This window comes from Suncus etruscus, chromosome 11 (genome assembly GCF_024139225.1).
Source record: "Suncus etruscus isolate mSunEtr1 chromosome 11, mSunEtr1.pri.cur, whole genome shotgun sequence".
NCBI classification, from domain to species: Eukaryota; Metazoa; Chordata; class Mammalia; order Eulipotyphla; family Soricidae; genus Suncus; species Suncus etruscus.
The window spans coordinates 9587667-9615425 of NC_064858.1; the positions used below are offsets into that span (position 1 = coordinate 9587667).

The following is a 27759-nucleotide window of genomic DNA, read 5'->3' on the forward strand; positions in this document are numbered from 1 at the left end:
AACAGAACAGGCCTCTCTGTGGCCTTTTCATTTTTCCTTTTAGAACTTTCCTTGCGAGCCTGATTCCTCTGAGCTCTCCAAGAAGGGTTTTTCTTAAATGAGGAAAACAGGCAGCCTTTCCATTTGACTTAGAAACCTACCCCACTTCTCCCAGGTCAGAGCAGTTTCTCAGGCCCCTACTGCTCGTCCACCACTGAGACCAGATCTCAGCAGCCCTTTACGGCTCACACGTGTCCCTCACCTATGCCAATACTTTACCCCACCCACATCTGGGCAATACCTTCTCCACCAAACCTAAATATCTGATAAGAAGCAGGAGGCCCCTGCCAAAGAGCTTTGAAGAATCATTTCAATGCCATAAGTAATTAGCTTCTACTATGGGATCAGGAAGCACAGTCACTCTTTCCCTATTACTGAAAAGCACAGAAATCCAGGCCTGAAATGACCAAACATCCATGCACAAACCAACCTTACATGAAAAGCAGAAACTTCTGGATTGTGGGATTGTGCATTGGAGGTGGGGAAAGAGGCAGCAGTTTTAAGATTTTCTGGGAATGTCAAGCATCCTTCTGAACAGTGTGGTAGCCTAGATTACTGGTCCCACCCTAATCAGTACTCATACTCTACCCTAGGGTGTAATTTGGTGATGGGATTATTGGATTATTCCCTACTTGGTATTCTTCCTCCACCCTAGGTGTGGCCTGGTTCTTATGAATAAAAAGCATGGGTTTGAAGAAAGAAGGGGCTCATTCTTCACTCTTCCTCCACTAAGCTGCTTTCCTTCTTTATTTTTCCTTTTTCTTTTTTTGTTTTTATTTTGTTGTTGTTGTTGTTGTTTTGGGCCACACCTGGCAGTGCTATGGGGTTACTCCTGGCTCTGCACTCAGAAATCAATCCTGGTAGGTTTGGTGGAACGTATGGGATGCCAGATATCAAACCCAGGTTTGTCTGGGTTGGCCCCATGCAAGGAAACACTCCACCACTGTGCTATCTCTCCGGCCCTTGCTTTCCTTCTTAAGAGCAGAAGACTTGTGTGGTGGGATTCCTGGCTAGGGTGTTGGATTTCCTAAACCCGTTCTTGTACCTTTTCACTGTGTGGATTGTTTCCTGCATTGACCCTCGTCTCACTAGATTCTCGTTTTGGAGCCTGGGGTTCCAGCTAAACTAGACTATGGGCATTTTTAGGGCCAGATGTTCCTTAACAATATCAAAAAAGAACCCCAGGATTTCTGCTCATCTACACATAAAACGTCCATTTTGAGCTACTGATCTAAGGAAAAGAACTCAGGACTTGTGTGAGTGTCAAGGAGCCAGAGTCCTCCGATAAAGCACAACAGGAAGAGAAGGTCATGAGGACTGACTGTGAGAGAGCCCCTGGGAGGCTGCAGGAAGTGACCTAATCCTTTCTCACAGAAAGGAGTGTTGTAATGCCTGTCTGCTGGTCAGCCCAGTGCAGGGGGAGGGTGCTTCGAGCCTGGGAAGAAAACCTGGGACAGTGGTGGTGGGAGGAGCCCTGGGCAGGCAGCCACTGCCAGGCTTGGGCACACCAGTCAGTGCCTGCTAAGGGAACCCATGCTGGGGCTGGAGAGAAAATACTGGGCAGAAGAGGAGGCAGGGCACTCATATTTCAGCTGTAACTGAACAGCTGAGTGGTGCTGAGAACACGCCCCAACCACATCACAGGCATTTCCCAGGGTCCAACCACTCCTTCTGGAGAGACCTGGGTGCCTGGGCTCAGCTCCCAGCTGCAAACTGTGCCTTGGGAGGCAGCCACACAGGCTGGGTCTGAAGTTCTCTCACACCTCTCTCAGGCCCCACAGGACTGCAAGAGACGCCAGGGGAGCAGTTCGAGGACTCAAATCAGGCCGCCTGCCAGGCAATGGAGGAAAACATTAACTGGCCCCAACTTGCAAAACTATCTGTTCAACCAAGTTGTTCTGGGAAAAAAAAAAAATCTTGCACTGGCCAACAAGTACCAACAAGCTGCTCAGCGCTTCTGACAGGAGGAACATGGTATTGAAATAAATTCTCCTTCTCTCAGATTAGAAGATTGCTAGAAAATTGCATTAGTGACCAAGATAAACCACAGCTGCCAGCATTTCTCTACCCAAACCTTTCACCTTGAAAATCACTTTTTACCAAGAAACATTTCAAACATCCGTAAATATTGATCAGTTCCTAAAGAGGCCCTGAGCCCATGTCAGCGATTCTCAATGCTACCATTTCAACAGCTGAACCCAGAGATGCTTATCTCTTTCTCTCTGACAAAGCCTCATGTATCCAAACAGACAGAATGGCACACTACAGGTCTGCTACTGAGACCTCAATGGGGCAGATTCTCCGATCCTGTCATTTGAAAAAATTTTGTAAGGCTGGAGCTGTACTTTTGCGGGGGGGGGGGGGGGGGTCACGCCAGGCAGTGCTCAGGGGTTACTCCTAGCTCTGCACTCAGAAATTGCTCCTGGCAGGCTCAGGAAACCATATGAAATGCTGGGAATCACACCAGGGTACGTCCTGTGTTGGTCACTTGCAAGGGAAATGCCCCACCACTGTTGTTCCGGCCCCTGGAGCATAACCTACATAGTAGGCAAGGCACTTGCCTTGCACACGGCTAACAGGGGTTTGATTCCCCGTACCTCATAAGGCCCATCAGGAGTGAGCCCTTAGCACAAAGCCTGTGTTGAGCACTGCAGGGGTGACCAAAAAAATTCCTAAATAAATATTCCTTTTGTGTTCCTCTTTGTGAATGACATGAGAAAGGGAAGATTTTGGCAATGTGTGTATTTTCTGACATTCCATATCCCTTAAGCGATCCCAAGAGTAACAACAGTAGAATCCAAAAGTTGAAATAATCTTCCCAAGGCTCTAAGAGGATGAGCACTGGAAGAGGAGCAGAGTAGGAAGAGGTTGGACGCCAAGTGAGCGGGTAAGAGCCAGTGTGAGAAACAAAGAACTGAAGACCTGTACACAGAGAAGCAAGATTCCAGAGCAAGAGCTGGGGTGTCATCTGGCACGTCAGAGGCCCTGGAAACATCCCAGAAAGCACAAACCAGACAGAGCATGTTCCAGATGCAAGTCTCATGAAAATGACCCCCCTCTCAGCCTTCCTCACAACATCCAGGAGCCCTGAGTCCACAGCACTTTCACTTTCATTATCTTCATGGCTGCCCGGCCCCTTCCCAGGATGCCCACATGGATTCCCAGACTGTGTTTTGCTGTGCCTCTGTGGTCGCCAAGGGTTTTGGTGTGCCAAAGAGACAGACAGCACTGACCACGACGACATGCCAGCATATGCCGGCCTGGCCCCCTTTCTTTTGCAGCATTCGACTGGATAAGAATGCCCATGACTCGGGCTCCTGGGCAGATCAAATTCCTGTGATGATGAGGGGTGACCACCCTGCAGCGCCATCAGCTTCAGGTCAAATATGAAATCAAAATGACTCTTGGGCAAGCTCTCCCACATCACCTGTGAGGCCCACCCGTCCCATAGCAGCAATGTCTGGCCCCACACGTACCCTAGAGAGAATGGTGCTGTCCGCATCCTCACAGTCGCTCCCAGGGCCCCCTGGCTTGGCGGCATGCCCACTGCCCAGTCCGACATCCAGCAAACTCTCTGAAAAGGAAAGCTCTGGCGTCAGTTGGTACTTCAGAAAAACTCCATTAACTCTATTGCTTCTCGTCCTGCAGCCCGCCCTCCTTCTAACCCTTGCCCTCCCATTTCCAGACCTGATAGTAAAGGAAAGGGGCCAAAGCTCTCCACTATGGAACACAACTCCAAGTGAGCAGCTGTGGGGCACCCAAACACCAGAGAGATACAAAAGGAAACTTCTGGGCACAAAACAGGGTCTGGCCCCAGGCACCTAACTGGGACCCTGCACACACAAACATACACCCGAGAGTGTGCCATCTCAGACCTGCCCCCCACCTTCTCCTCACTTCAACTACCCCAGCTCACTACAACAACAAGGAAGCCAAGGGATATAGATGAGAAACAAATTTCAAACATCTAAAGCAGAGGTTTCAAACTCGTCGCATGCAGGCCGCAAACGGCCCTCCGTACAATGTTTTGTGGCCCTGCCCTAAAAGAATCTTTATTTGTTTGGTTTTGTTTTAGTTGTTTGGGTCACACACCCCCAATGTTCAAGGCTTACTATTGACTTTGCACTCAAGGATCACCCCGACTTTGCCTCCTGCGGCCCCCAGGTAAATTGAGTTTGAGACCCCTGTAAAGGATGAAACAAACGCTGACTGCAAGCCAGGGCTTTACCTACATTTAGGTATTTAAACGGTGCCCTCTGCCTCCTAAGAATTATGGGGAATTAAATGCTTTTTCCTTTCACAACCAGGATGAGAAGTTCTTTATTTGGAAATTATGTGATCAGCTTTGTGGCCAACTTCTATTTTGAGACTTTAATTCTTCCTTGACTGTTACTCTATCAAAATACCACACAGGGGAAGTTGGGGGAGCAGGCCCACCACACATGCCCATGTGTTAACCAGCTCAGGACTTGTGTCCAGTGGTCCTAGAGGTTAAGTGACTCCCATGCAGGCAGAAAATGGGGGTTTGACTCAGAGTAGGGCACTATGCCCTGAGTGTTGCTCCTACCGTGATGAGGAAAATGGCAGGGGCATCCCTGGAAACTGGGCACCAGGGCATCCAGGAAGTCTAAAGCCATTGGGGGTGCAAGTGAGCAGGAAATTTAACCCAGTCCCTCCTAGTCCTTCCTCTATGAGCCAAAGATCACATGAGCTGGCCACCAGAGTGAGGACACACAAAGGTCCAAGATGTTGCCAGTTCCAAAGAATTTCCTTTAGTAGGCAGGCAGTATCTGCCCCAAGTTGAAGAGTAAGAGTGGGAATCTCCATTCCACCAGCATTGGACGAGGGCCACAGTAAGTGACAAAGGAAAAAGAAAAGCTCTCCCCACAAGTGGACAATAGAACTCTAACAGGGGCGGAGGCCAGAGAGATAGCATGGAGGTAAATGGTTTGCCTTTCATGCAGAAGGTCATTGTTTCGAATCCCAGCATCCCATATGGTCCCCCGAGCCTGCCAGGAGTGATTTCTGAGCATGGAGCCAGAAGTAACCCTTGAGCGCTGCCGGTCATGACCCAAAAACCAAATAAATAAATAAATAAACAAACAAACAAACAAACAAACTCTAACAGGGGATCTGGGCTGAGAGTACCTATAAATAAATAAATAAATAAATAAATAAATAAATAAACAAACAAACAAACAAACTCTAACAGGGGATCTTGGCTGAGAGTACCTATAAATAAACAAACAAACAAACAAACAAACAAACTCTAACAGGGGATCTTGGCTGAGAGTACCTATAAATAAACAAACAAACAAACAAACAAACAAACTCTAACAGGGGATCTGGGCTGAGAGTACCTTTCAGAGAAGCTGGCAAGTCAAGGTGACAGTACAAACCCAACACTCCACTAGTTGGAGGACCCACGGAGAGGCTTAGCCTGCCACTGTGTCCTGAAGACACACACAAAAAATAATAATAAAAAAGAGGCTTCTTGGGCCCGGAGAGATAGCACAGCTGCGTTTGCCTTGCAAGCAGCCAATCCAGGACCAAAGGTGGTTGGTTCGAATCCCGGTGTCCCATATGGTCCCCCGTGCCTGCCAGGAGCTATTTCTGAGCAGACAGCCAGGAGTAACCCCTGAGCACCGCCGGGTGTGGCCCAAAAACAAAAAAAGAGGCTTCTTGGGCCCGGAGAGATAGCACAGCGGTGTTTGCCTTGCAAGCAGCCGATCCAGGATCAAAGGTGGTTGGTTCGAATCCCGGTGCCCCATATGGTCCCCTGTGCCTGCCAGGAGCTATTTCTGAGCAGACAGCCAGGAGTAACCCCTGAGTAACGCCGGGTGTGGCCCAAATACCAAAAAAAAAAAAGAAAAGACAAGAGGCTTCTTCAAAACTAAAAGAAAGCATTTCTCAATTAAAGATCCTTTTCCTGGGGCTAACAGACAGTACAGGATAAGGGTGGAAGGCCTCTACCTCATTTGGGGGGCCAAGCCCAGTTTGATCTATGGCACTGTGCAGTAGGCCAGAGCACCACCAGAAAGAATCCATGAGCAGTCACTTGTGAGCTCTGAGTACTACTGACCATAGTCCAAAAACAACAGCAACAAAACAAAACACAAAAAGGGAGTATCAGTACAGAGAGACAGGGTAGGTGCAGTCACAGGGTAAGCCCCATCTCACCACAAGAATGAACCTTCTGAGTACATCCCACATAGTAATGCATGAACAGGTCTGCAGGGAGCAAGGCAGGGCCCCAAAGGGCCATCGTCAATGTTCAGCTGGAGGCAAAACAATCCCTTAGTATTTTCTGGTCCATCTGTCAGGGAACAGCTCTGCCATCTAGTCTGAACACCACAGCCTCATTCCCAGCTCCAAGTGAGCAACAATTTAGGCAGGGCTGGCGGCTCTGATCTTTCCACTTGCTCCCTTTTCCCTACTTGGAAAAATGAAAAGCTCTGTTCCATGGCTGAAGGAGCACCATGGGCTGTAGCCAAGGGCAGAAAGGGCCGTCACAGAAGCCCAGCAAGCTGCCAGCTGCCTGGCTGGCAGGTTCACAGACTGGAAAACAAACTGGCTTGAGTCAGTTCGAAGGAAAATCCACGAGGAACAGCCACACCCAGCAGGCAGCAGCCAGCAACCAAGGGACCACAGACCACATCTGGAACCAAGACTGTGTGTGTGAATTGGAGAAAAGAGTGTGGACAAAGCTGGGCAGATGAAAGGACCACCAGGCATTCAGAGCCCCCATAAATGGGAACCTAGAGGCAAGTTAGTTCTCCAAGCTAATTCAATGATTGTTTCAAAGTCAATGAGAAGGTGCCATTCTTCCTCCTGAACCCAGCAGGACTGGTGTGTGAGGGGATGGGTACAAGCGAGTGCTCAGCATTAGGCAGGGGGCAGCACAGCTATTCTGAGCCTCACCCCCACACCAGGGACGTTAGAAGTCATGCACGGAGCCTCCAGCACTGTGCTGCGGCCCAGAGCAGGCAGGAGCAGACGGGCCTATAAGATTAAGGCCTTGTTGGCCCAGAATGCACGACTTGACAAGAATCTACAGGAACAGATTCCTTACCCGACATGCTACCCACCCCCCACACCCATTTTAGAGTAGAATGTTCCTATTTGGAATGACTTGGTGAGCTATTTTTGGGGGCATAAGAACACTCAAAATATTATCATATAAAGTAATGGGGAAAGTGTTCCCAGACCCAAAAGATAACCGACCAAATTCTACCAAACAGGAATGTTCACTTTCACAGAGGGGCACCTGCTGTACTTTAAGAGTTATCAGCACTGTCTTGTGACCCCAGCATCAACCTGTCTAACTTCTGGGGCCTGAACCTTTAGCCTTGTAGAAATAAACCACATGTGCACTTTTTAAAATGGTATCTGGTCATTTGAGCCCCAAATTGCATCTGTGCAAACAAATTATAGCTGGAGAGGGGTGGGTGCTGCCAACAACACTCCTGGACACTGCTGGGACAAACTACCGACTGCCGGCTGCAATTCACCCAACATGATGATAATATGGATGGCTCTGAGGAGCAGGTCTCTTACTTAAGTCTGAGGCACTTGCTTTCTTAAGTTTTTAAGGACAAGAAATAAGAGGCCAGAACAATAGCACAAAGGTTAGGCCATTTGCCTTGCACACAGCTGACCTGGGTTCTATCCCTGGTATCCCATATGGTCCTCTAATCCTGCCAGGAGCAATTTCTGAGTGCAGAGGCAGGAGTAACCCCTAAGCGTCACCAGGTGTGCCCCCCTCCCAAAAAAAAAGGACAAGAAATAAAGCTGTAAGACTGAAAACACCTTAGAATTCACCCCAAAACTGTGACTCCTATCAAAGTCTCAACTCTGAGGCTTAAAAGCACTCTAGACTTTGGTCAAATGAAATTGAAGAAGAGGGCCCGGAGAGATAGCACAGCGGTGTTTGCCTTGCAAGCAGCCGATCCAGGACCTACGGTGGTTGGTTCGAATCCCGGTGTCCCATATGGTCCTCCATGCCTGCCAGGAGCTATTTCTGAGCAGACAGCCAGGAGTAGCCCCTGAGCACCGCCAGGTGTGGCCCAAAAAAAAAAAAAAAAAGAAATTGAAGAAGAACCACTTCCAAAAGACCAAGGCAGTGATGCTTGGGATTCTTGTCTGGAGTATAAGTGGGGAGAGGAGCAAATACAATTCAGGATTATTCCTGGGTAAATGTGTAGGGGCTCAAACTTTATTAATGGATATGCTGCCTATAAATATTCAGACTGAGAGACAACTACATACAACCTGGACACACATGGCAGGCAATGTATTTGGGTGGTGGGGTCTAAGAACACTTTTAAGAAAGCCACACATAGTTGAAGGAACCCAAACACAGAAAGTAGTGACTTTTTTTTGTTTGTTTTTGTTTTTTTGGGGGGGCCACACACATTTAATGCTCAGGGGTTACTCCTGGCTAAGGCTCAGAAATTGCCCCTGGCTTGGGGGGACCATATGGGACGCCGGGGGATCGAACCGAGGTCCTGATCCTTGGCTAGCGCTTGCAAGGCAGACACCTTACCTCTAGCGCCACCTCGCCGGCCCCGAAAGTAGTGACTTTTAAGTAGAAAATTACTAGGGCCCAGATGGGGGAGTGTCAGCTAAAAGTGACAACAGGGCCAACCTCAAGGTGCTGCAGAGCCTGATCAAGGCCATAGAGCAGCACCAGCCCTAACCACCCCCTCCATGGAGACTCAGAGAGAAGGAAAATGCTTTCTGACTTCACCCCAAAACTGTCCTGGGGTCACGGGAAAACCATCCTGTCCCTCCCATGAGGCCTCTAACAGCTGGGCTTCTTTTCAAGTACTGTGGCAGGAAACCTCTAGCAGAACCAATTGCAAGAAGCCAAGCCAACAAGGACTCATTTCCTTTAAAAGTCACACTGTGGGGCCGGGCGGTGGCACTCGAGGTAAGGTGCCTGCCTTACCTGCGCTAGCCTAGGAGACGGACCGCGGTTCGATCCCCCGGCGTCCCATATGGTCCCCCAAGCCAGGAGTGACTTCTGAGCGCATAGCCAGGAGTAACCCCTGAGCGTCACCGGGTGTGGCCCAAAAACCAAAAAAAAAAAAAAAAAAAAAAAAAAAAAAGTCACACTGTACGAATGGGACAATAAAAAGGTGCTGTGGGTGAGGTGAACTCAAGAACCCAGACAACAAGAACCCAGAATGACTAGTGTTCATGTGGCTGCAGGCAAGGGCCTCAAGTGGCCCCAGTGTCGGTGGATGGCTGACAGTGTGAAGGCCAGAACTGACAGACAGTGGGCTAGGCCTTCTGTGGTCAGCACATTGGACTCCTAAGAAAAGCCTGGGTTTCTGAGTCCACACTCCCAAAGGAGACCATTTCCCTTGGCTGACCTTCTGGTTTACTGCTAACATGCAAAAGAGGGTAGATCTCCAAGTCAACTGACAAAAGTAGGAGGTTGCAAAAAGGACAGATGTTTACCAGCAGTTACAAATATAGGTTGGAAACCCCATTTACCTGGGCTCATGGTGGGGGCCAGTAGAGATGCTGCAACCGCACCCGGTTCGATGGTGCACCAGCTTTCTCGATTTATCTGCGCAACAGAAAACAGATAGATGTGAGACTGTGAGGAAGCGTAGAATGAGATTGTGGCCACTCCAGGAAGACCAGCTCCTCCCATACACCCATCGTTCCTACTTTCTTCCTTCTATTCTCCAACCCTTTCTCTCAAAGTAGAAAATCTTATCTCAAAAAAATATCTGTCATGAGGAGCTCAGGGCAATCTGCACTTGATTAAGACACTTAAGAGACCTCCCACCAAAAGACAAGCAGGCACTTAAGAGCAATAGGAAGAGGACAGAGAAGAGGGGAACAGAGTCCATGCCAGGAGAAACGAAATCAACAGGATAAAATTAACCGAATATTAAAATACGCATTTAACATCCTTGTTTGTAAGTTCACCATACATAGAAAAAGAATCTTGTTTTGGTTTTTTATTTTTGGCCCACACCTGGCAGCACTCAGGGGTTACTCCTGGCTTTGCTCTGCACTCAGTAATTACTCCTAGCAGGCTCAGGGGACTAAAGAGGATAGGATGCAGGGGCTCGAACCTGGATCAGCTGCATGCAAAGTAAAACCCATTGTGTTATTGTTCTGGCCCCCAAAAAATGAATTATTATGTGTTCAAGAACTACTGAACATTGAGTCACAGATTCCAAATTCTGTGTGTGGGGCTGAGACATGGCTCCAAGGGCTGGTCACATGTAGGAGCCCCAGGTCCAATTCCGGCACCACAGGATCTTCAGATCCCCTTCAGCACTAACCCTAAGCACCAAGCTAGGAGTGGCCCGTGAGCACTACTGGGTATGACTCCAAAATAAAGCAAAACAGAAGAATTCTATATATTGTCTTTGAATCCACAGGGCATCCCACTGCTGAGTGTGGAGGGAAAATCCAGAAAGAATTACTGAGAAGTACGGAGACTATAACAAGATGAATGGGAGCAAAATCACAGCTCAGACATTCATCCCGTCCCCAGACTGGTTTTGGGGTGAGGCAGGCTGCCAGGTCAGTGGAGACTCCCCCAGGACAAAATGGGGAGTATGTAAACTCAACTGTGCTTTATCTGGCCCCCAAAAACCCACGAACACGCCTGCCACGCTCTATGCCCAGAGCATCCCCACGGTGGCAAGTATGTGTGTTTGTAATTCTCTCTTCTTCATTCTGAGTTCAGAGTTCATAGGGACTTGACCAAGGTCCCAGCTGGGAGAACCTTGGCACTCTGCCTTCTAGGTCACCACAGTGCAGAGGTGAGGGGTGAAGAAGCTGGAGCTGGGGCATAAGGGTCTTGGGAAGTAGATGCCCTGAGCTGGTAAATCTGTTTCCATCTGTGTCCTCAGAACACAGCAGAACAGCCTTGTTCCCCCGATACAGGAGGACCGGTGTAGCTAATCACTTTAAACACATGACCCATTTTAACACCAAGACACACACTTGTTTTCCCTAATCCTCTTACCCCATCGTCCCTAAACACAGACGCACACACCTGTTTTAATCCCCTCTTACATCCTACCTGATTGACTGACACAAGGTCCACACTCTACTCTCCCCTAATATAAATATCCATTTTCTACCAACAAAAAAACTGAGTTACTCTCCCAAAGTGGCTGGAGGATGCTTCTTTGTGAGTACCCTACTTGCCCAGAATCCTACCTCACCAGTGACTTCCACATCCAGCGACTCTGGCCTCACCAGTGACCTCTACCTCTTGGAATCTGATTCACTAGCTTCGTTTACATGTAAGGCCGGAGCAGGGACTCTGTCTATGACAGGTGAGATATGTTTTCTCGATAGTCTCATGGCTTACAAAGTGAATTTTTCGGCGGTGGATTTTTCACTTAAGTTTTTTTTTGTTTGTTTGTTTGTTTTTGGGCCACACCCGGCGTTGCTCAGGGGCTACTCCTGGCTGTCTGCTCAGAAATAGCTCCTGGCAGGCACGGGGGACCGTATGGGACACCGGGATTCGAACCAACCACCTTTGGTCCTGGATCGGCTTCTTGCAAGGCAAACGCCACTGTGCTATATCTCTGGGCCCAGTTTTTATTTGGTTCAAAGTTATGACAATAGCTTGGCTTTAGATAGAGGGACCCTGGAATCTTCTCATGTGTGTTGCTAATTTCTTTGTACCAACAGTCAAGATAAAATATACTGACATAGCAATATAAAATTAGTTACTCTTGTGGTTCCTCTTGCAATTAATTTGTATTTATCGTGAAATGCAAAAAATTCAAGTCGAACACTCTAAAGCCACACCAAATGTAGCGGCCCTACTGTTTCTGAAAAGCATCCAACTCGGGAAAACAATAGCATATTTCCAGTAATTACATGTGGTCAAGCCAAAAGTCCTGAGGCTAGTAATTTGTCACCCCTCTCCACACTGGCACTGGGCAAGAGAAGACGCCAGCCGCTTCAACAGCTGATACTGACTTACTAAATGAAACGAATGCTGTAAATGAGTTAGAGACAGCCAATCGAATGAAGAATCAGAAAGCACATCTGTAATATCACTACTTACTCTGCCCCCAACACAGCTCTAGAGAGAAAGTAGAAGGAATCCCACCCGTCCAACCATAGCTGTTAATTCTCAGAGTAATTGGCACTAATAGAGACCCATCAGGAAAACAATCAAATTTCAACCTATGTGGCTTTAGATATGGAATATTTCAGTGAATTTAAGAAAGCATGCTAGGTGGGGCCGGTGAGGTGGCGCTAGAGGTAAGGTGTCTGCCTTGCAAGCGCTAACATAGGATGGACCGCGGTTCGATCCCCTGGCATCCCATATGGTCCTCCCAAGACAGGGGCATTTTCTGAGTGCTTAGCCAGGAGTAACCCCTGAGCATCAAACGAGTGTGGCCCAAAAAACAAACAAACAAACAAACAAAAAAGTCATGTTAGGAGTATGGTCCACTTTCTCCATTTCGTGTTGAACTCCTTGGTACCTGGAGTAAAAGTGGGTGTAGGGCCCATCAGGACTTTAATACTATGGCTAAGACCTGCATGAGTGCTTTCCAAATCTTACAGTGGAAGGTATGGTTTTCTTTTCTTTTCTTTTCTTTTTTTTTTTTTTTTTTTTTTTGGTTTTTGGGCCACTCCTGGCTATGCGCTCAGAAATCGCCCCTGGCTTGGGGGGACCATATGGGACACAGGGGGATCGAACCGCAGTCCATCCTATGCTAGCGCTTACAAGGCAGACGCCTTACCTCTAGCGCCACCTTCCCGGCCCCAGAAGGTATTGTTTTCTGAAGGAGCTAAGACTAAGCTTAATAGCCTAGATCACTCTGGAAGGATGGTTGTAGGAATTCGGTTGTCTTATGAGCTGCTCAAAGTAAAAGGGAGAGTTCTCAGAAATAAATACGCAGGCAAAATTATCCCCATGCTGTTTTGGGACTCATCAGAAAGCTCACGTTAAAGACTTGGGAATAAACTGATTCTGATGCCAAATTTAAGGATAATTATACAAAGATTTTCCAGAGAGCTTCTGAGTCATATGCAGAACTTCTAGGGAAACTGACAGAGGCTATCTGGAGGCAGATTAAAGACATGGTAGCAAACAGATCCTGATGAAAATGTTAGCCTTTGACAAAGCGAATGAATATTGTCAGACTAAATTACGTCCCATTAGGGCCCTAATGCTAGGGAGAGAGAAGATGTCATGGGATTTCTACATACTTGTAGGGATATTGGAATATACAGTTGTCCTTACCCACCCACCACTGCCCCTTTATCAACAACCTATGCTATTTAGAAGCAATCTTCAGGGAAACAGAACGAATATAACTAGCAAGTTAATGGACATGGTGGACTCCACCCAAGGAGAGCACCTGGACTTTGTGCAAAGTATGACAAAGGATTTCATTGGACTAGAGATTGTTTCTCATCCTTTTTTTTTTTTTTTTTGGTTTTTGGCCACATCGGTGACACTCAGGGGTTACTCCTGGCTATATGCTCAGAAATTGCTCCTGGCTTAGGGATCCATATGGGAAGCCAGAAATTGAACCCAGGTCCATCCTGGTCAGCTGCGTGCAAGGCAAACACACTACCGCTGTATTATTGCTACAGCCCCTGTTTCTCATCTTCTTATCATATCTTAGTCAATCAGGGAAGGGGTCTAAAACCAGCCCCACGAGTTCAGTTCAGTTGCTTTACCTGTGGAAAAATGGAACATATAGGTAGAGACTGCAGAATGCAATCCTTTTCTGCTCCAGCTTCTAGATGGCCTCAAGGTCAAGACTTAATCATCCTGTCTCAGGAAACTAAGATCTGGGGCCAATCCCAGGACCCACAAAATCAGGGAACATTTTCGTCAATAATTCAGCTTCCTAGCCCGGCACAAGAGAACTCCAAACATAAGCTAATTAAAGCCTGCCACTTTCAGAAAGGCTGTGCCCTCAACATATCCTGCCCTGAAGAATTAACCAGAATCCGAGCTCAGTTCCCCTTACAAGATAAGACCTGGCATAAAAGGGCCATTTCCATCAGGAAAAGTGGGTCTACTAATAGGGAGGAGTAGTATGACACTTCAAGATATTTCTGTTCATCTAGAAATTATAGATTCTGACCACATGGGAGAAAGAATAGTTCTTGTTTCTTTGCCCAGTTAGGACTTTTTTAAAAAGTGAAAATATTGCTCAAATTTTTTTACTTCCTTATACAATAGGCCTGGCAAATCAGTATGCATCAGGGAGGGATTTCAGAAGTACAAAACCTGATGCTTCTGCTACTCCATTAATAGATTTTACTGCTAAACTAAAAAAGAAAACCCATTGTTAACCCTTAAAATTCAGGGCAGAAAGTTTTGGAATGTTTGACTCTGGTGCTGAAGTTTCTGTGGTTGCTTTAAAATCTGGCCCTGCAATTGGACTTTGCAAAATATACCTTATAGCCTGGAAGGAATAGATGGTATTTTGCACCCAGCATCTGTTCACCAGAGCGTTAGGCTTTTGAAGTGCTTAGGACCAGAAAATCAACATGGTATTTTTCTAGCACACATAACTCCAGTTTCCATGACCATCTGTGGGCACGATTTGCATAAGCAATGGAGGGTGGAATATCAAATCCCTTGCCCAACCCCCTCTCATTTCACCAGCTCAGATGTTTTGCCTTATCACCAACCTCCTTCCAGCCCATTAGCTAAGGTTTCGCCTTTTTAATTGGAGTCACTGGGTTAGAGCGCCCAGCAACCATTCCAATCGAATGGAAATCGAATGTTCCAATCTGGATTCCCCAGTGGCCCACAAACAGCACAAAACTAGAGGTGCTGAGAAGCTAAGTTGACAAGAAGCCAAGACTGGGACACAATGAAACTTCCTTTACTAAACAGAATTTTCCCCTGTCTTTTTTATGCAAAAGGGTCTGGTAGCTGGACACTTTTATCTGATCTAAGAGCTGTCAATGCATTCTTGGTTCCTATGGGAAATTGCCATTGCAAAAGACTGGCCTTTGATAGTAACGGAATTAAAAGACTTTTATATTTCCACTCAGAAAGTGCTTTGCCTTTTCAATTTCCTCTCTCAGTAACAGAGGCCCTGTGCAGAGTTTCAACGAATGGTTTTACTCAAAGTATGGCAAACTCACTCCCCATATATCAATATTTTGTTGATGTGGTTTTACATCCGGTTCACAATAGTCCATGGCCTGTCCTACGGACAGACAGAGAATTACAATGTTTGTATAAATATGTTGTCAGTTGCTTGCAGGTTGCTGGTTTAACAATAGCCACAGAAAAAAGATTTTTGCCTCTATTTAAATACTTTGACTTTGTATTGGAGCGTACTTCAGTGCTTCCCCAAAAGATTTCTATTTATCAGAAAAATATAAGGACTCATTTAATGATTTTCAAAAGCTTTGAGGTGATATAAATTGGATTTATCCCTCCCTTGGGATTCCAAGATCTGTCAACAAATTACAGGTCTGCTCAACAAGTGGAACTTGCTACTTTAAATTACTTACTATCATGTTTCAGAGCCATGCAAAATAGTCATTCAGCTTATGTGATAATATTGTTCCCAAGCATAGAAATTGCCTCTTAAATACTCATAACCAGAGGGTCAGAGTGATAGCACAGTGGTAGGGTATTTGCATTGCACATGACGTATCCTGAGCCTGCCAGGAACGATTTCTGAGCACAGAGCCAGGAGTAACCTGAGTGTTGTGTTGCTGGGTGTGACAAATAAATAAGTACATAAATAAGTAAATAAATAAGAGGGGCTGGAGAGATAGCATGGAGGTAAGGTGTTTGCCTTTCAGGCAGAAGGTCGGTGGTTCGAATCCCGGCATCCCACATGGTCCCCCGAGCCTGCCAGGAGCAATTTCTGAGTGTAGAGCCAGGAATAAACCCTGAGCGCTGCCAAGTGTGACCCAAAAACCACAAAAAAAATACTTAAGAGAAAATTAATATGGGGCCGGAGATATAGCACAGCGCTGTTTGCCCTGCAAGCAGCCGATACAGGACCTAAGGTGGTTGGTTCGAATCCCGGCATCCCATATGGTCCCCCGTGCCTGCGAAAAGCTATTTCTGAGCAGATAGCCAGGAGTAACCCCTGAGCACAGCCGGGTATGACCCAAAAACCAAAAAATAAAAAAATAAAGAAATAAATAAAATACTGATAACCAAGCTGTTCACAATTTGCTTCAGCAATTATAAGCTCTTCAGCATAAGCATTCTGAACCAAGTTTCATCACTCACATAAGAGCCCATTCTGACCTTCCAGGGCCAATGGCTCAAGGAAATGAAATTCTTACCATTTAGCCATGCCAATTTTAAGTCACCTGCAGAAGAACATGCAGCACTACATACAAACACCACTGCCTGCATGTGAATTATCATATTCCATGGAGGCAAGACAGATTGTTAGAAGTGTATACCATGTGCGCTCCTCTGAATAAAAAAAAAAAAAAAAAACATGTACTTGGGGCCAACCCCTGAGGTTTACAAACAAATGAATTATGGTAAATGGATATTACACATATTGACTTTCCAAAGACCCATTATCTGGGGAACACTAATGACTTCTGAAAGAGACAAAGCTGTTTGCACCTTCATGCTACAATGTTTTTCTGTCATGGGCATCTCCCAATCCATAAAATCGAACAATGTCCCGCCTATACCAGTAAAACTTTTCATTTTACAAACATATCACTGAAATCCCCTATAATCCACAGGGACAAACCATAATTGAAAGAACTCACAGAACCCTCAAAAATCAATTATTAAAATATAGAAAAAGGGGCAAGCCATCAACAGACATTTTATCCTTAACATTATTTCCACTAAACTTCCTGAATTTTCTACAAGGAGAACCCCATACAGCTTCAGAAAGACACTTTAAAGCATATGCTCAGTTACAAAAAACAATTGATTCACCTATTTGGGTAAAAATTGATAATGAATGGATGGCTGATAATCTCCTCACTCAATAAAAAGGACATGCTTGTTTCCATAGATAGCAACCCTGCCCAGAAACTCTGAATCTCAACTATGCCTCGTCAGAAGCAGAATTCTCACAAATGAAAAATCTCAGACACTGGCACATGCTAAGACTATAAGCCACCCTCATACCCAACACACACAACTCAAAAGGAATCAAACTGTAATCTCAACAGATAACAGGGACAATGAACTGAAACTACACACTGAGGCAGAAGACTATCGGGAATGGAAATGACCAGGTCCATAACCTTGGTTCTGTAGATGAGGGAACTGGTCCTGCTCTCACCAGACTTCATAATTTAGGAAACACTTGTTACATGAACTCAATATTACAACGTCTGTATAATATCCCAAGCTTGGGACCAGAGTGGTGGTGCAAGCGGTAGGGTGTCTGCCTTGCCGGTGCTAACCTAGAACAGACCGGTTTGATCCCCTGGTGTCCCATAGGGTCCCCCGAGCCAAGAGTGATTTCTGAGCGCATAGACAGGAGTAACCCCTGAGCATCACTGGGTGTGGCCCAAAACCAAAAAAATATATATTCCAAGGTTGACTGATTACTTTTAGCAGAACCATTACAAGGAGGACAGTTGCAGGTCAATTTCGTTGGAGCATAAAGGCAAAGTGGCAGAGAATTCAGGAAAATCATAAAAGCCTTGTGGGCAGGACAACACAGACATTTCAACCCAAAAGACTTTAAGATGACCATTAGAAAGCTAAATGACCAGTTTGCAGGGCACAATAAAGAAGATCCACGGGGCTGGAGAGATAGCATGGAGGTAAAGCGTTTGCCTTTCATGCAAGAGGTCATCGGTTCGAATCCCAGCGTCCCATATGGTCCCCTGTGCCTGCCAGGAGCAATTTCTGAGCATGGAGCCAGGAGTAACCCCTGAGCACTGCCGGGTGTGACCCAAAAACCACAAAAAAAAAAAAAAAAAAAAAAAGAAGATCCACATAAAATACCTCTTCCTTATTTGTTTGTTTTGGTTTTTCGTTTGGGGACCACAATTGGCAGCATTCAAGTGTTGCTCCTGGCTCTGTACTCAGAAATTGCACCTGGCAGGCCGGGGACCATATGGGATGCCAGAGATTGAACCTGTGTCGGTCCCAAGTTGGCCGTAAGCAAAGCAAAGCCCTACCCACTGTGCTATAGCTCCATCCCCTGAAATACTTCTATTCCTGATGGAGCATCTTCATCATGACTTGAAAAAGCTGACAAGTAGAAAAGACACAAAGAGAAAATTAGTGATCATCTTGTTGACTCAAAAGTCACAGAGACACAAGCAGTTTGAGTCTATTATTGCTACACTTTTCCTAGATCAATTTAAATCCACAGTTCAAGGCCTGTAACCAAGAATCTAGCACATTTGAGATCTTGACTCATTTATCCTTGCCTCTGACATCTACAGATAAATGCACACTGCAAGATTGCCTTAAGCTATTTTTCAAAGAACTGAGAGACAATAATAGGTTTGTTGCAACACACAACAGGATTCTCTAAAAAAGACAGAAATTTGGAAGTTACCACCTGTGCTCATAAAACATCTGAAACGCTTTTCTTGTGACAGCAAGTGGATGAAAAAAAAACTACAGACCTACGTGGACTTTCCTATAGAAAATCTTGACTTGTCATAGTACACTATGGCTTCTCAGAACAACCCTGAAGAATACAACATATGGGCCCGGAGAGATAGCACAGCGGTGCTTGCCTTGCAAGCAGCCGATCCAGAACCTAAGGTGGTTGGTTCAAATCCCGGTGTCCCATATGGTCCCCCGTGCCTGCCAGGAGCTATTTCTGAGCAGACAGCCAGGAGTAACCCCTGAGCACCGCTGGGTGTGACCCAAAAACAAAAACAAAAAAAAGAATACAACATATTCTCTGTTTTAAACCATTATAGTAATATGGGAAAGGGTCATTACACAGCCTATTGTAAAAATGTGGCAAGACAATGTTGGCTTAAATTTGAGGATCAAGAAGTTTCAGAGATCTCCAACTTGTTAAAAATCTTCAGCAACTTGTGTTCTTTTTTTATGCTTCAAAGAGACCTGAAGCAACATATACAGCTGTTTAGATTAAGCAGGTGTTCAACTAACTGTTATTTATAGATGTCTATTATAATGCTCTGATGTTTTTACCCACAGAAACAGCTGTGGAATGCTTTGGGAAAATACAGACTCCCACTACAGTGCTCACTATTAAAAAGTTTTAGCGTCTTAATTAATATACCATCTGTTTATAATAAACTTTTAGTGTTTTTGTTCACAGTGATCCTTGGAAATATAGTTTGGATGCCCTAGTTTCTCATTACAGTGATATATTCTGTTGGACTCCTATCCTAATACAGTGCTCATTATGATAATGTCTTTAAAAATATATTAAATTGGGCCAGAAATAGCACAGCAGTAGGGCATTTGCCTTGCACGCAGCCAATCCAGGATGGACAGTGGTTTGAATTCCGGCATCCCATATGATCCCCCGTGCCTGCCAGGAGCATTTTCTGAGTGCAGAGCCAAAAGTAACCCCTGATTGCTTTAAGAATGAACTTTTTCAGCAAAGTTCTCCTCCTCAATGTTAATTACTCTAATGAATTGGAAGACTAACACTGACATGCCAACTTTATATTTTGAAGCACCTTTTTTTTTGTGTGTGTGTGGTTTTTGGGCAGTGCTCAGGGGTTACTCCTGGCTCGAGGCTCAGAAATTGCTCCTGGCAGGCACGAGGGACCATATGGGACGCTGGGATTCTAACCGATGACCTCCTGCATGCAAGGCAAATGCCTTACCTCCATGCTATCTCTCCGGCACTATTTTGAAGCACTGTGACCCTTTCCACCTGGGTCAGTTTTTCAAATGCAACCTATGGATCAATCTTTGTCTATGTGTGTGTATGAGTGTGTTTGGTGGTCACCTTTATGTCTGTAATGCCTATATTGTATATAGCCCTTCCTTCTGTTTTATATAGCCCTCTCTTTCTCCTCCTCCCCAACTTACCACTTTACAAATTCTTTTCTATTGTTTTCTTTCACACTCTCACCCCTGATTTATTGTTTTTCCTTAGTTAATTCTTTTCTACCCTCAGTTCTTAATTACTCAGGAACCCCACCTACAGCCTGACTTCTACCCCAGGAAGATGCCACCACCACACTGCTGCTATGTCCTCCATTATTTTTTCCCTTCATTGTGGACTGTTGCACACAACTGGTTTCAGCTTCTGAGGCACTCAGCTCTGGGACATTTTGTGATCTGTGACCGCTATGAACCATTTTTCAGACTCTACAAGACCATGTTTCTGGCTGAAGCTGTGATCTGGAATTTATTCTTCCCTCAGACTATTTCAAAATACTTAAAGGGGATATGTTTAAAAAAAGATTGGGGCCAGAATGACGGCACAGCAGTAGGGCATTTGCCTTGCATGTGGCTGATCTAGGATGGACCGCGGTTCAATCCTTTGGTGTCCCATTTGGTCACCCAAGCCAGGAGCAATTTCTGAGTGCATAGCCAGTAGTAACCTCTGAGCATCACCAGGTGTGGCCAAAAAATATGGGGTATGTATATCTCCTTTGTGTATTTCTTAGGTGTATTTCCTCAATATGTATAGTTCTTTATTGCATATTTCATTATATAGATGTAGTTTCCTCCTTATCTTTAGATTTGCTAGTAGAAATTCATATTAGATAGTATAGAAAGTATCCTTTGAGTTTTGTTTTGTTTTGTTTTGTTGGTTTTTGGGCCACACCCCACGGTGCTCAGGGGTTACTCCTGGCTGTCTGCTCAGAAATAGCTCCTGGCAGGCACGGGGGACCATATGGGACACCGGGATTCGAACCAACCACCTTTGGTCCTGGATCGGCTGCTTGCAAGGCAAACACCACTGTGCTATCTCTCCAGGCCCTTGAGTTTTGTTTTATTATTATAACTAGGCTATAGCGATAATTTGGTTTGTTATTATTTCCCCTTAGGCAAAATAATATTCTGTGACACTGTTTGTTTTTTTTTTTTGCATGGGTGCACTAAAATGGGGACATTTTAGATATAGAGAGGAGTTACTATCCGTTAGGGATGAGAACCCCAAATTTTTTTCTTATAGGGGAGCCTTCCATCCTGAACATTTGCCATAGTGACTTGACTGACTTAGGCTTCAGTCACTCAAACATCGGCTGATCACCCCTAAACCTTGGGTCCCATATTTGGGTCTGACATGGTTTTCTTCACCTACACCAGGAATAGATCTTTTTCCAGACAGCCCCTAGAACTGCTTTGGCACCTATTTGTCCCAGGGTGGGCTCATTCATCACCTTCACAACATCTTGGAAAACAGCAATAACTTGCTTTCAAGACAGACTCCACCCAATGGTGAGTTACTTCAAGATACCCTGACTTGAACATAGGATCTGTGCAAATACCAAGATCTCTAATTACTTAAGTCTGCAACAACCGTGATTGAGAACCTTTCCTGGGACCATGAAAAAAGACTTTAGAGTTAGACAAATTAGTATGCCTGGAGCCTGTAGTTGGTCTTATGAAAGGATGCTTCCTAGGTAGGGGCACCATTTTTAGGTAAAAAATTTATTTATTTCTATTTTTTCCCAACTTTTGCTGCATGTATGCAAAAAAACTGCCTCACCTTTTATCTTTTAGATGAGACATCCACTTTTTTCTAAGTACCTTGGGACATGATTACTTTGTTTTACCTCATATTTCTGCATTTTTCTATTTAAAAAAGGGAGTTGTAGCTAATCCCCTTAGGCACACACCCTGTTTTAACACCTGGAGCACACAACTTGCTTTCTCTAATCCTCTTACCCCATCTTCCCTAAACACAGAAGCACACACCCTGTTTTAATCCCCTCTCACATCCTACCTGATTGGCTGACACTCTACTCTCCCCTAATATAAATATCCATTTCCCACTTACAATAAACAATTACTCTCTCAAAGTGGCTGGTGGATGCGTCTTTGTGAGTACCTTACTTGGCCGGAATCCAACCTCACCAATGACTTCTACATCCAGCAAATCTGACCTCACCAGTGACTTCAACATCTTGGGATCTGACATCATCAGTTTCATTTACAAACCGGGTACAGAAAAGGGGTAGTCGGGAGGCTCCACTACCCACCCACCCCAGTGTTGCAGGACTCTGGCACCTTTGGACCAAACTACTGTCAAACACTTTTCACAGCAAGAACAAGGGAGCAAGTCCGGCTAAGTGTATTAAACAATGCAGAAGGCTTGGAAGAAAATAAACTATTGTTTGACTTAGAAACATTTCTGGTGAATAAAGTTTTGTGAAACACAAATGAGCTGCCAGCACAGACGCTGTCTCTGGAGGACACAGCATGTCAGCCGGGTGCACTGGGGGCCAGCAGTGGTGACCCTCTGTCCCCGATCCCGCTGACTGAGGGCACATGCAAGCTCCACAAAAAGGGTGCACATTCCAAACAGGCTGGCAGGGCAGGACAGCAGGCAGAAAGGTAAGCCAGGATTGGGTCCCATAGCCCTAACATGGAACATACCCAGGCCTGCAGACAACCAAACTGAAGAAGAGGGTACCCTGACAGCACACTATAGACACCACAGAGCCCATGCAGAGGTTAGGAAGGGCCGAACTGAAAAGAGACAAGCTGGGAGCCTTCGGAAAAAATGGCAAGTAACTTAGGTTACAAATAACTTAGGTGAGGAGGCCTCAAGACGCAGAAGCTTCCGAGCCCACAGGAGGCCAGAAGTAAGGTCACACAGAAACAAAGAGCAAAGCAGCTGGATGCCAGACCCAGGGGACACACGGAGGGGCCTGACCTGTTGGTGGCTCTGGGGCAAGCCCCAGGACCCTGGCACGAGCCCTTTGCCCTAGAGAAGGGGTTCTGAGCAGCACAGGATATCCGAGAACAAAAGGGAGGCAAGACAGGAGATGTGGCCACAATAACTCTGCTCCACCAGAGAATAAAGAGGGAGTATGTAGTATGCACCCCCCATGCTCCATCCCTGAGGATTCCATGCTCCACCTCTACCATCTGCTCTGAGGCCAGTCTTTTGCAAAGGGGACATCTAGAACAGTGGGGAATTGGATTCTCTGTACTACCAAATCTCTTCATTCTTCCTGGCAAGACACATTCAAGCCTGGCAAGACACTCACACCCAGGCAGAATTAAAAGGCAGAGGTTGGTCGGGGGTGGGGGGTGGGGCGCTAAAAAAAAAGGGGGGAGGGGGACAGAGGTTGGGAAGAACAGTGGTGTGGACACCAATGAGAGACCTGAGAATGAGAAAACCAAGATGAAGACTACAAGCTTCTCTACCCTGAATGTGGGTCTGGCAACAGACTGAACAGGCCGGAGAGAAGGGGGCTAAGGGGACTCAATGTCCAGCAAATAGCTGGGAATGAGGAAAACAGACTCTGCTATTAAATATCCATGGTTTAGGTTTTGGCAGGGGTCTTTAAAAAAGTTTCCCCCTGGGCAATAAGTTTTTAAAACCTACTTTCCCACTCTGCTCCGATTTAAGATTTTTCAACTGAAAAATAAACTGAATCTTCTGTCCACAATTTTCATAGACAACTAGACCTAGGACAATGACACGTATGAAACCCAAAAAATTTCAGTGAGTTCACACATGTGGAACATGGGCCCTCATAGAAAGTGCCAGACCCAGCAACATGTCTGAACAGATGCCACACAAGCTGGGAGTGGGGGGTTGGCATGGGGCCCTCACCACACATACACACGCTCTGACCCTAGCAAATAGGCAGACATTCTGCAAGAACTGCCTATTATTGGGAGTGTTTCACTGTTTCTATCCGAGCATCCTAAGGGTGTGGCTCATGTTCACACACCACCTTCCCAGCCACTGCCTGTCTGTGTTTCCCTGGCGGCTGTCTGGGGCACTTGGCCCAGATGAGGTTGAGCAAAGGAAGCAAGAGCCCACTGTGGACTGAGTCCCAGCCAGGAACCCAACTGTTCCCATGCAGACAGGATCTGCCGCCAACCCTTCTCTTCATGTCTTTTCCTGCTGCAGAGCACAAGTATCTTGGAGCAAAGTCCCTCCCAGCTGAGTGAGCGTCTCCTCTGCATATTGGACACCAAATTCCTAGCAACAACCACACCTCTCTATGAACTGCAAGAACAGGAATTACGCTCCAGTTTGGTGGTACAGGATTTTTCCAATTGCAAGCAATAATGCTAGTAAAATGGAAGTATTCTTCGAACCAGGCCAGTCGATGCCCATCCTTAATCCCAGGGCCTGGGCCCTTCCTTCTGGTAAGTGGTCTGCAAAGGGTTCTAATGCCAGATGTTCTTGTGAGTTAAGATTACTCCATGGGTGAAGGCAGAGTGAAAACCTGGGGCACAAGCCCCCAACACAAAGAGGTCAAGTAAGAGAAGAGTGGAGAATTATTCTGAGTGACCCAGAGAATTATTCGGAGGACCTGAGGGGTAGCAGAACCTCATGCAAGTACTCTAGGGAGAAAGTTGAGCTCCAGGGCCTCTACACACCCTGACTCCACCATGAGCTGTCAGAGAGGGAAACTATCATAAGAACAAACTGATCGGAGAGATAGCACAGCGGTGTTTGCCTTGCAAGCAGCCGATCCAGGACCAAAGGTGGTTGGTTCGAATCCCGGTGTCCCATATGGTCCCCCGTGCCTGCCAGGAGCTATTTCTGAGCAGACCAGCCAGGAGTAACCCCTGAGCACCGCCGGGTGTGGCCCAAAAACCAAAAACCAAAAAAAAAAAAAAAAAGAACAAACTGATGCATACCCAGGTAACAGAAGAACTTGGATGCCCAGAGGAAGCCACGTAGGACAAGTAGAAAAGCATGCCTTGGAAAATCATCCCGGTGGGCTTGAGTCCAGTTACCAAGAATGTATGTGCTGCACAACCTACAGAAAACTGCCACTGAATGACTGCTTCCCAGATGGGAGTACGAGCCATATGTGCCAACAGGAAGAAGGTTCGCAGCTCTGCATGCTGCTCCCTTTCAGGCCTGGAAATGCCACTGTGTGCCCCAACCAGCATCATCCATGCCCCACATGCCATCGGGGCTTTCCCAAACACCCATGGAGACCCCAGGTGTTCTGAGGGAGCAAAGACTAGCCTAGCAGCTCAGCCCTGTCTCCTAAGTGGCCCCCGGCCCCTGTCTTGGCCATCTATCTACTCCTCATTCCCATAGTACAGTGGCCAGTGATACTCTGGAGTTAAGGACCTGCAGCACCTCACAACGCTCCCCTATCTCTGGCTATGGAGGAGACAGCTAGCCCCTTAGCTCCATCACTGATGGAAGTCACTTTCCAATCCCCTCTGTCTATTGTCTTCAAGAAATAAGGGCTTTTTTTTTGTTGTTGTTGTTGTTGTTGTTTTTGGATCACACCCGGCAGCACTCAGGGGTTACTCCTGGCTCTACGCTCAGAAATTGCTCCTGGCAGGCTCGGGGGACCATATGGGATGCCGGGATTTGAACCACCGTCCTTTTGCATGCCAGGCAAACGCACTACCTCCATGCTATCTCTCCGGCCCCAATAAGGGCATTTTTTTAAAACTATGTTGAGGGGCCAGAGAAATAGCATGGTGTATAGGGTGTTTGCCTTGTATGCAGCTAACCCAGGTTTGAGCCCCAACATCCCATATGGTCCCCAGAGCTTGCCAGAGATAATCCGAATGCTGTCAGGTATAGCCCCAAAACATAAACAAAACAAATAACTATGTGTCCCTTACATTTAACTCCATGCCTAGCATTCAACAGGACACTATTACTATTTTAATATATAGTTTTCAGTGGGCACCAATTAACACATTTGCCCATCTGGTTTGAAACAAGAAAATAGGGTGCTTTAGGGACTCCTGGTGCTTATTTATTTGTAATAAATGCCTATTTTCTGAGAAGTGGTTTTCTTTACCAAAACCCTTTCATTATGTACTGGCAATTTGGTGAGGGGGCTGGGAGGAGTACAAACACAGGTTTGTTTTCTTAGTTAAACTAATCAAGAAAATATCAATTCCATCTTCGTTAGCTAGGACCTTGTGGCTTAAAAAAAAAAAAAAAGCACATCTCCTTCCTCATCAGGGCAGATCCAATAAAAACCTAAGTTCTTTAGGAAACGGGTATTTACTGTCCAGCAAGTGTGGATGAGATGAAGCCCAGCGTGCCCGGTGAGGGCAAGGGCAAGGGCAAGGCTACCCATGCCAGGCCCTGGCTCACTGCATAGCTCTGTACATTTGCTATGTCCAATGGACACTGCAGTTTCCCTCACTGCCTTTTTCCTCCTGTTCCCCCCTGGCAGACCAAGTATCCTGGGCTTGAACAAAAGCCCCCTGAACATGGAAGCCTCCTAAATCTCTGAGGGCAAAAATGGAAACACAGATACAATTCAGAGAAATCCCATTTGGGAATAGGTTCAAAAGACAAGGGTTCCCTCCCAGGGCCTAGGCACCTGACCTAGATTTGAGAGGGGCAGAAGACACCTACCACCAAATGCCAGTCCTTCACCAGTTGCTCTGCCCTGAGCCCCCAGCCCATGTTTGGCCACAACAGCCCCATGAGAAACAAACAGAGACCGTCTGGCAGTGTCTGAGCAGGAAGGAAACCCATTGCCCTGTCCTGGTCCCAGCACCCAAAACTCCCCACTCTGCCTCCAAGTCATAGGGAGGCTGGACTGGGAGGTACCTGGTAGCCTGCCAACTGCCTCGCCAGGGTCAGAAAAACCACTGAACTTCCAAAAACTGAGCCCAGGTTCCCAACATTCCCAGACTCCCCCTCGGGGGTTAAGGGAGCTCTTGCTAATTTTAGCCTAGAGGCATGGGGTCTCAGAGTCTCCAGTCTCTGCCTCCCCTCTTCTGCCAGGATGACTACACCAGTGACACCGGAAAACAAACAAATGCAGCTCCCACTGGCTCCCACCAACCAGCAGCCAGCAGCTAGACCAAGGCCAAGCCTAGCTCCACTCCACTCCAACAGCAACGCCAGAAAGAGACCCTCCAAGGAAAAGAAACAGTTCTTTCCAGGAGGACTGTGCAGGCAAGGCAGCAGGAACGGATAGGAGACAGAGAAACCCTGACGGGGCCCTTCTTGAAGGCCCATGTCTCCCTCTACAGGGCTACCCTGAGCAGACTCCATTGATGGCATTTCATCAGGGGCTCAGTGGTGCTGAGCTCCACGCTCCACCCTGTCTGGGCCCAAATATGCCCCCAAGTGTCTTCTCTGACCAGGCCTGGGAGTGGTGCTTACCTTCAGCAGCACCACATCCACCGTCCGGTCCACTTTGGAGATGTCACAGAGGCTGTAACGCCTCTTGTGTCGCTCATACATTGTGTTCTAGTGCGGACGAGAGGAACCCAAAGAGAATTGAGAAGGGACCCCCCCAACTCACTTGGGGGATCCTGTGCAACCAGAAGTCCTGCCCGGACCCTTAAGGTTTGAAGCCCTTAAAGAATCCTGTGGCACGAACCAGGTTATGAACTTGGCAGCAACTTCAGAGCACTGAGATGAGGAGTTGAAATACAGACAAGGCCTGCTTCCCACTGCTCAGCTTCACACACCTAGGCGCAGAAAGTGATGTGCCCCCCTGAGCCCCAAATGGGCTGGTCCCAAAGACAGAAGGAAACTGAACTGGTTCAGCATAATGATCGGCTGGTTTGGGGGTCCCCAATGCAGGTAGTAAAAATCCACGTTGTGCTGGATCAGGAAAAAGTGAGGAAAAAGAGGTATACAAGATGACATGAAAAGCGCCTCATTAAAGTCCGTTTTAGCTTAAAAAAGGAGGAAAAAA

The 27759-nt window shown here is 46.5% G+C and overlaps 1 protein-coding gene across 1 annotated transcript in view; it reads right to left on the minus strand.

The window, feature by feature from the left end:
- The window catches only part of AKAP13 (A-kinase anchoring protein 13), a 102539-nt gene that overhangs the window by 32610 nt on the left and 42170 nt on the right, over positions 1-27759 (minus strand). The window contains exons 7-8 of the mRNA XM_049783243.1: positions 9541-9616; positions 3516-3613 (exon numbers count right to left, since the gene is read on the minus strand). Coding sequence (XP_049639200.1) covers positions 3516-3613; positions 9541-9616 — 174 coding nt within the window. The remainder of the gene's footprint in view (positions 1-3515; positions 3614-9540; positions 9617-27759) is intronic.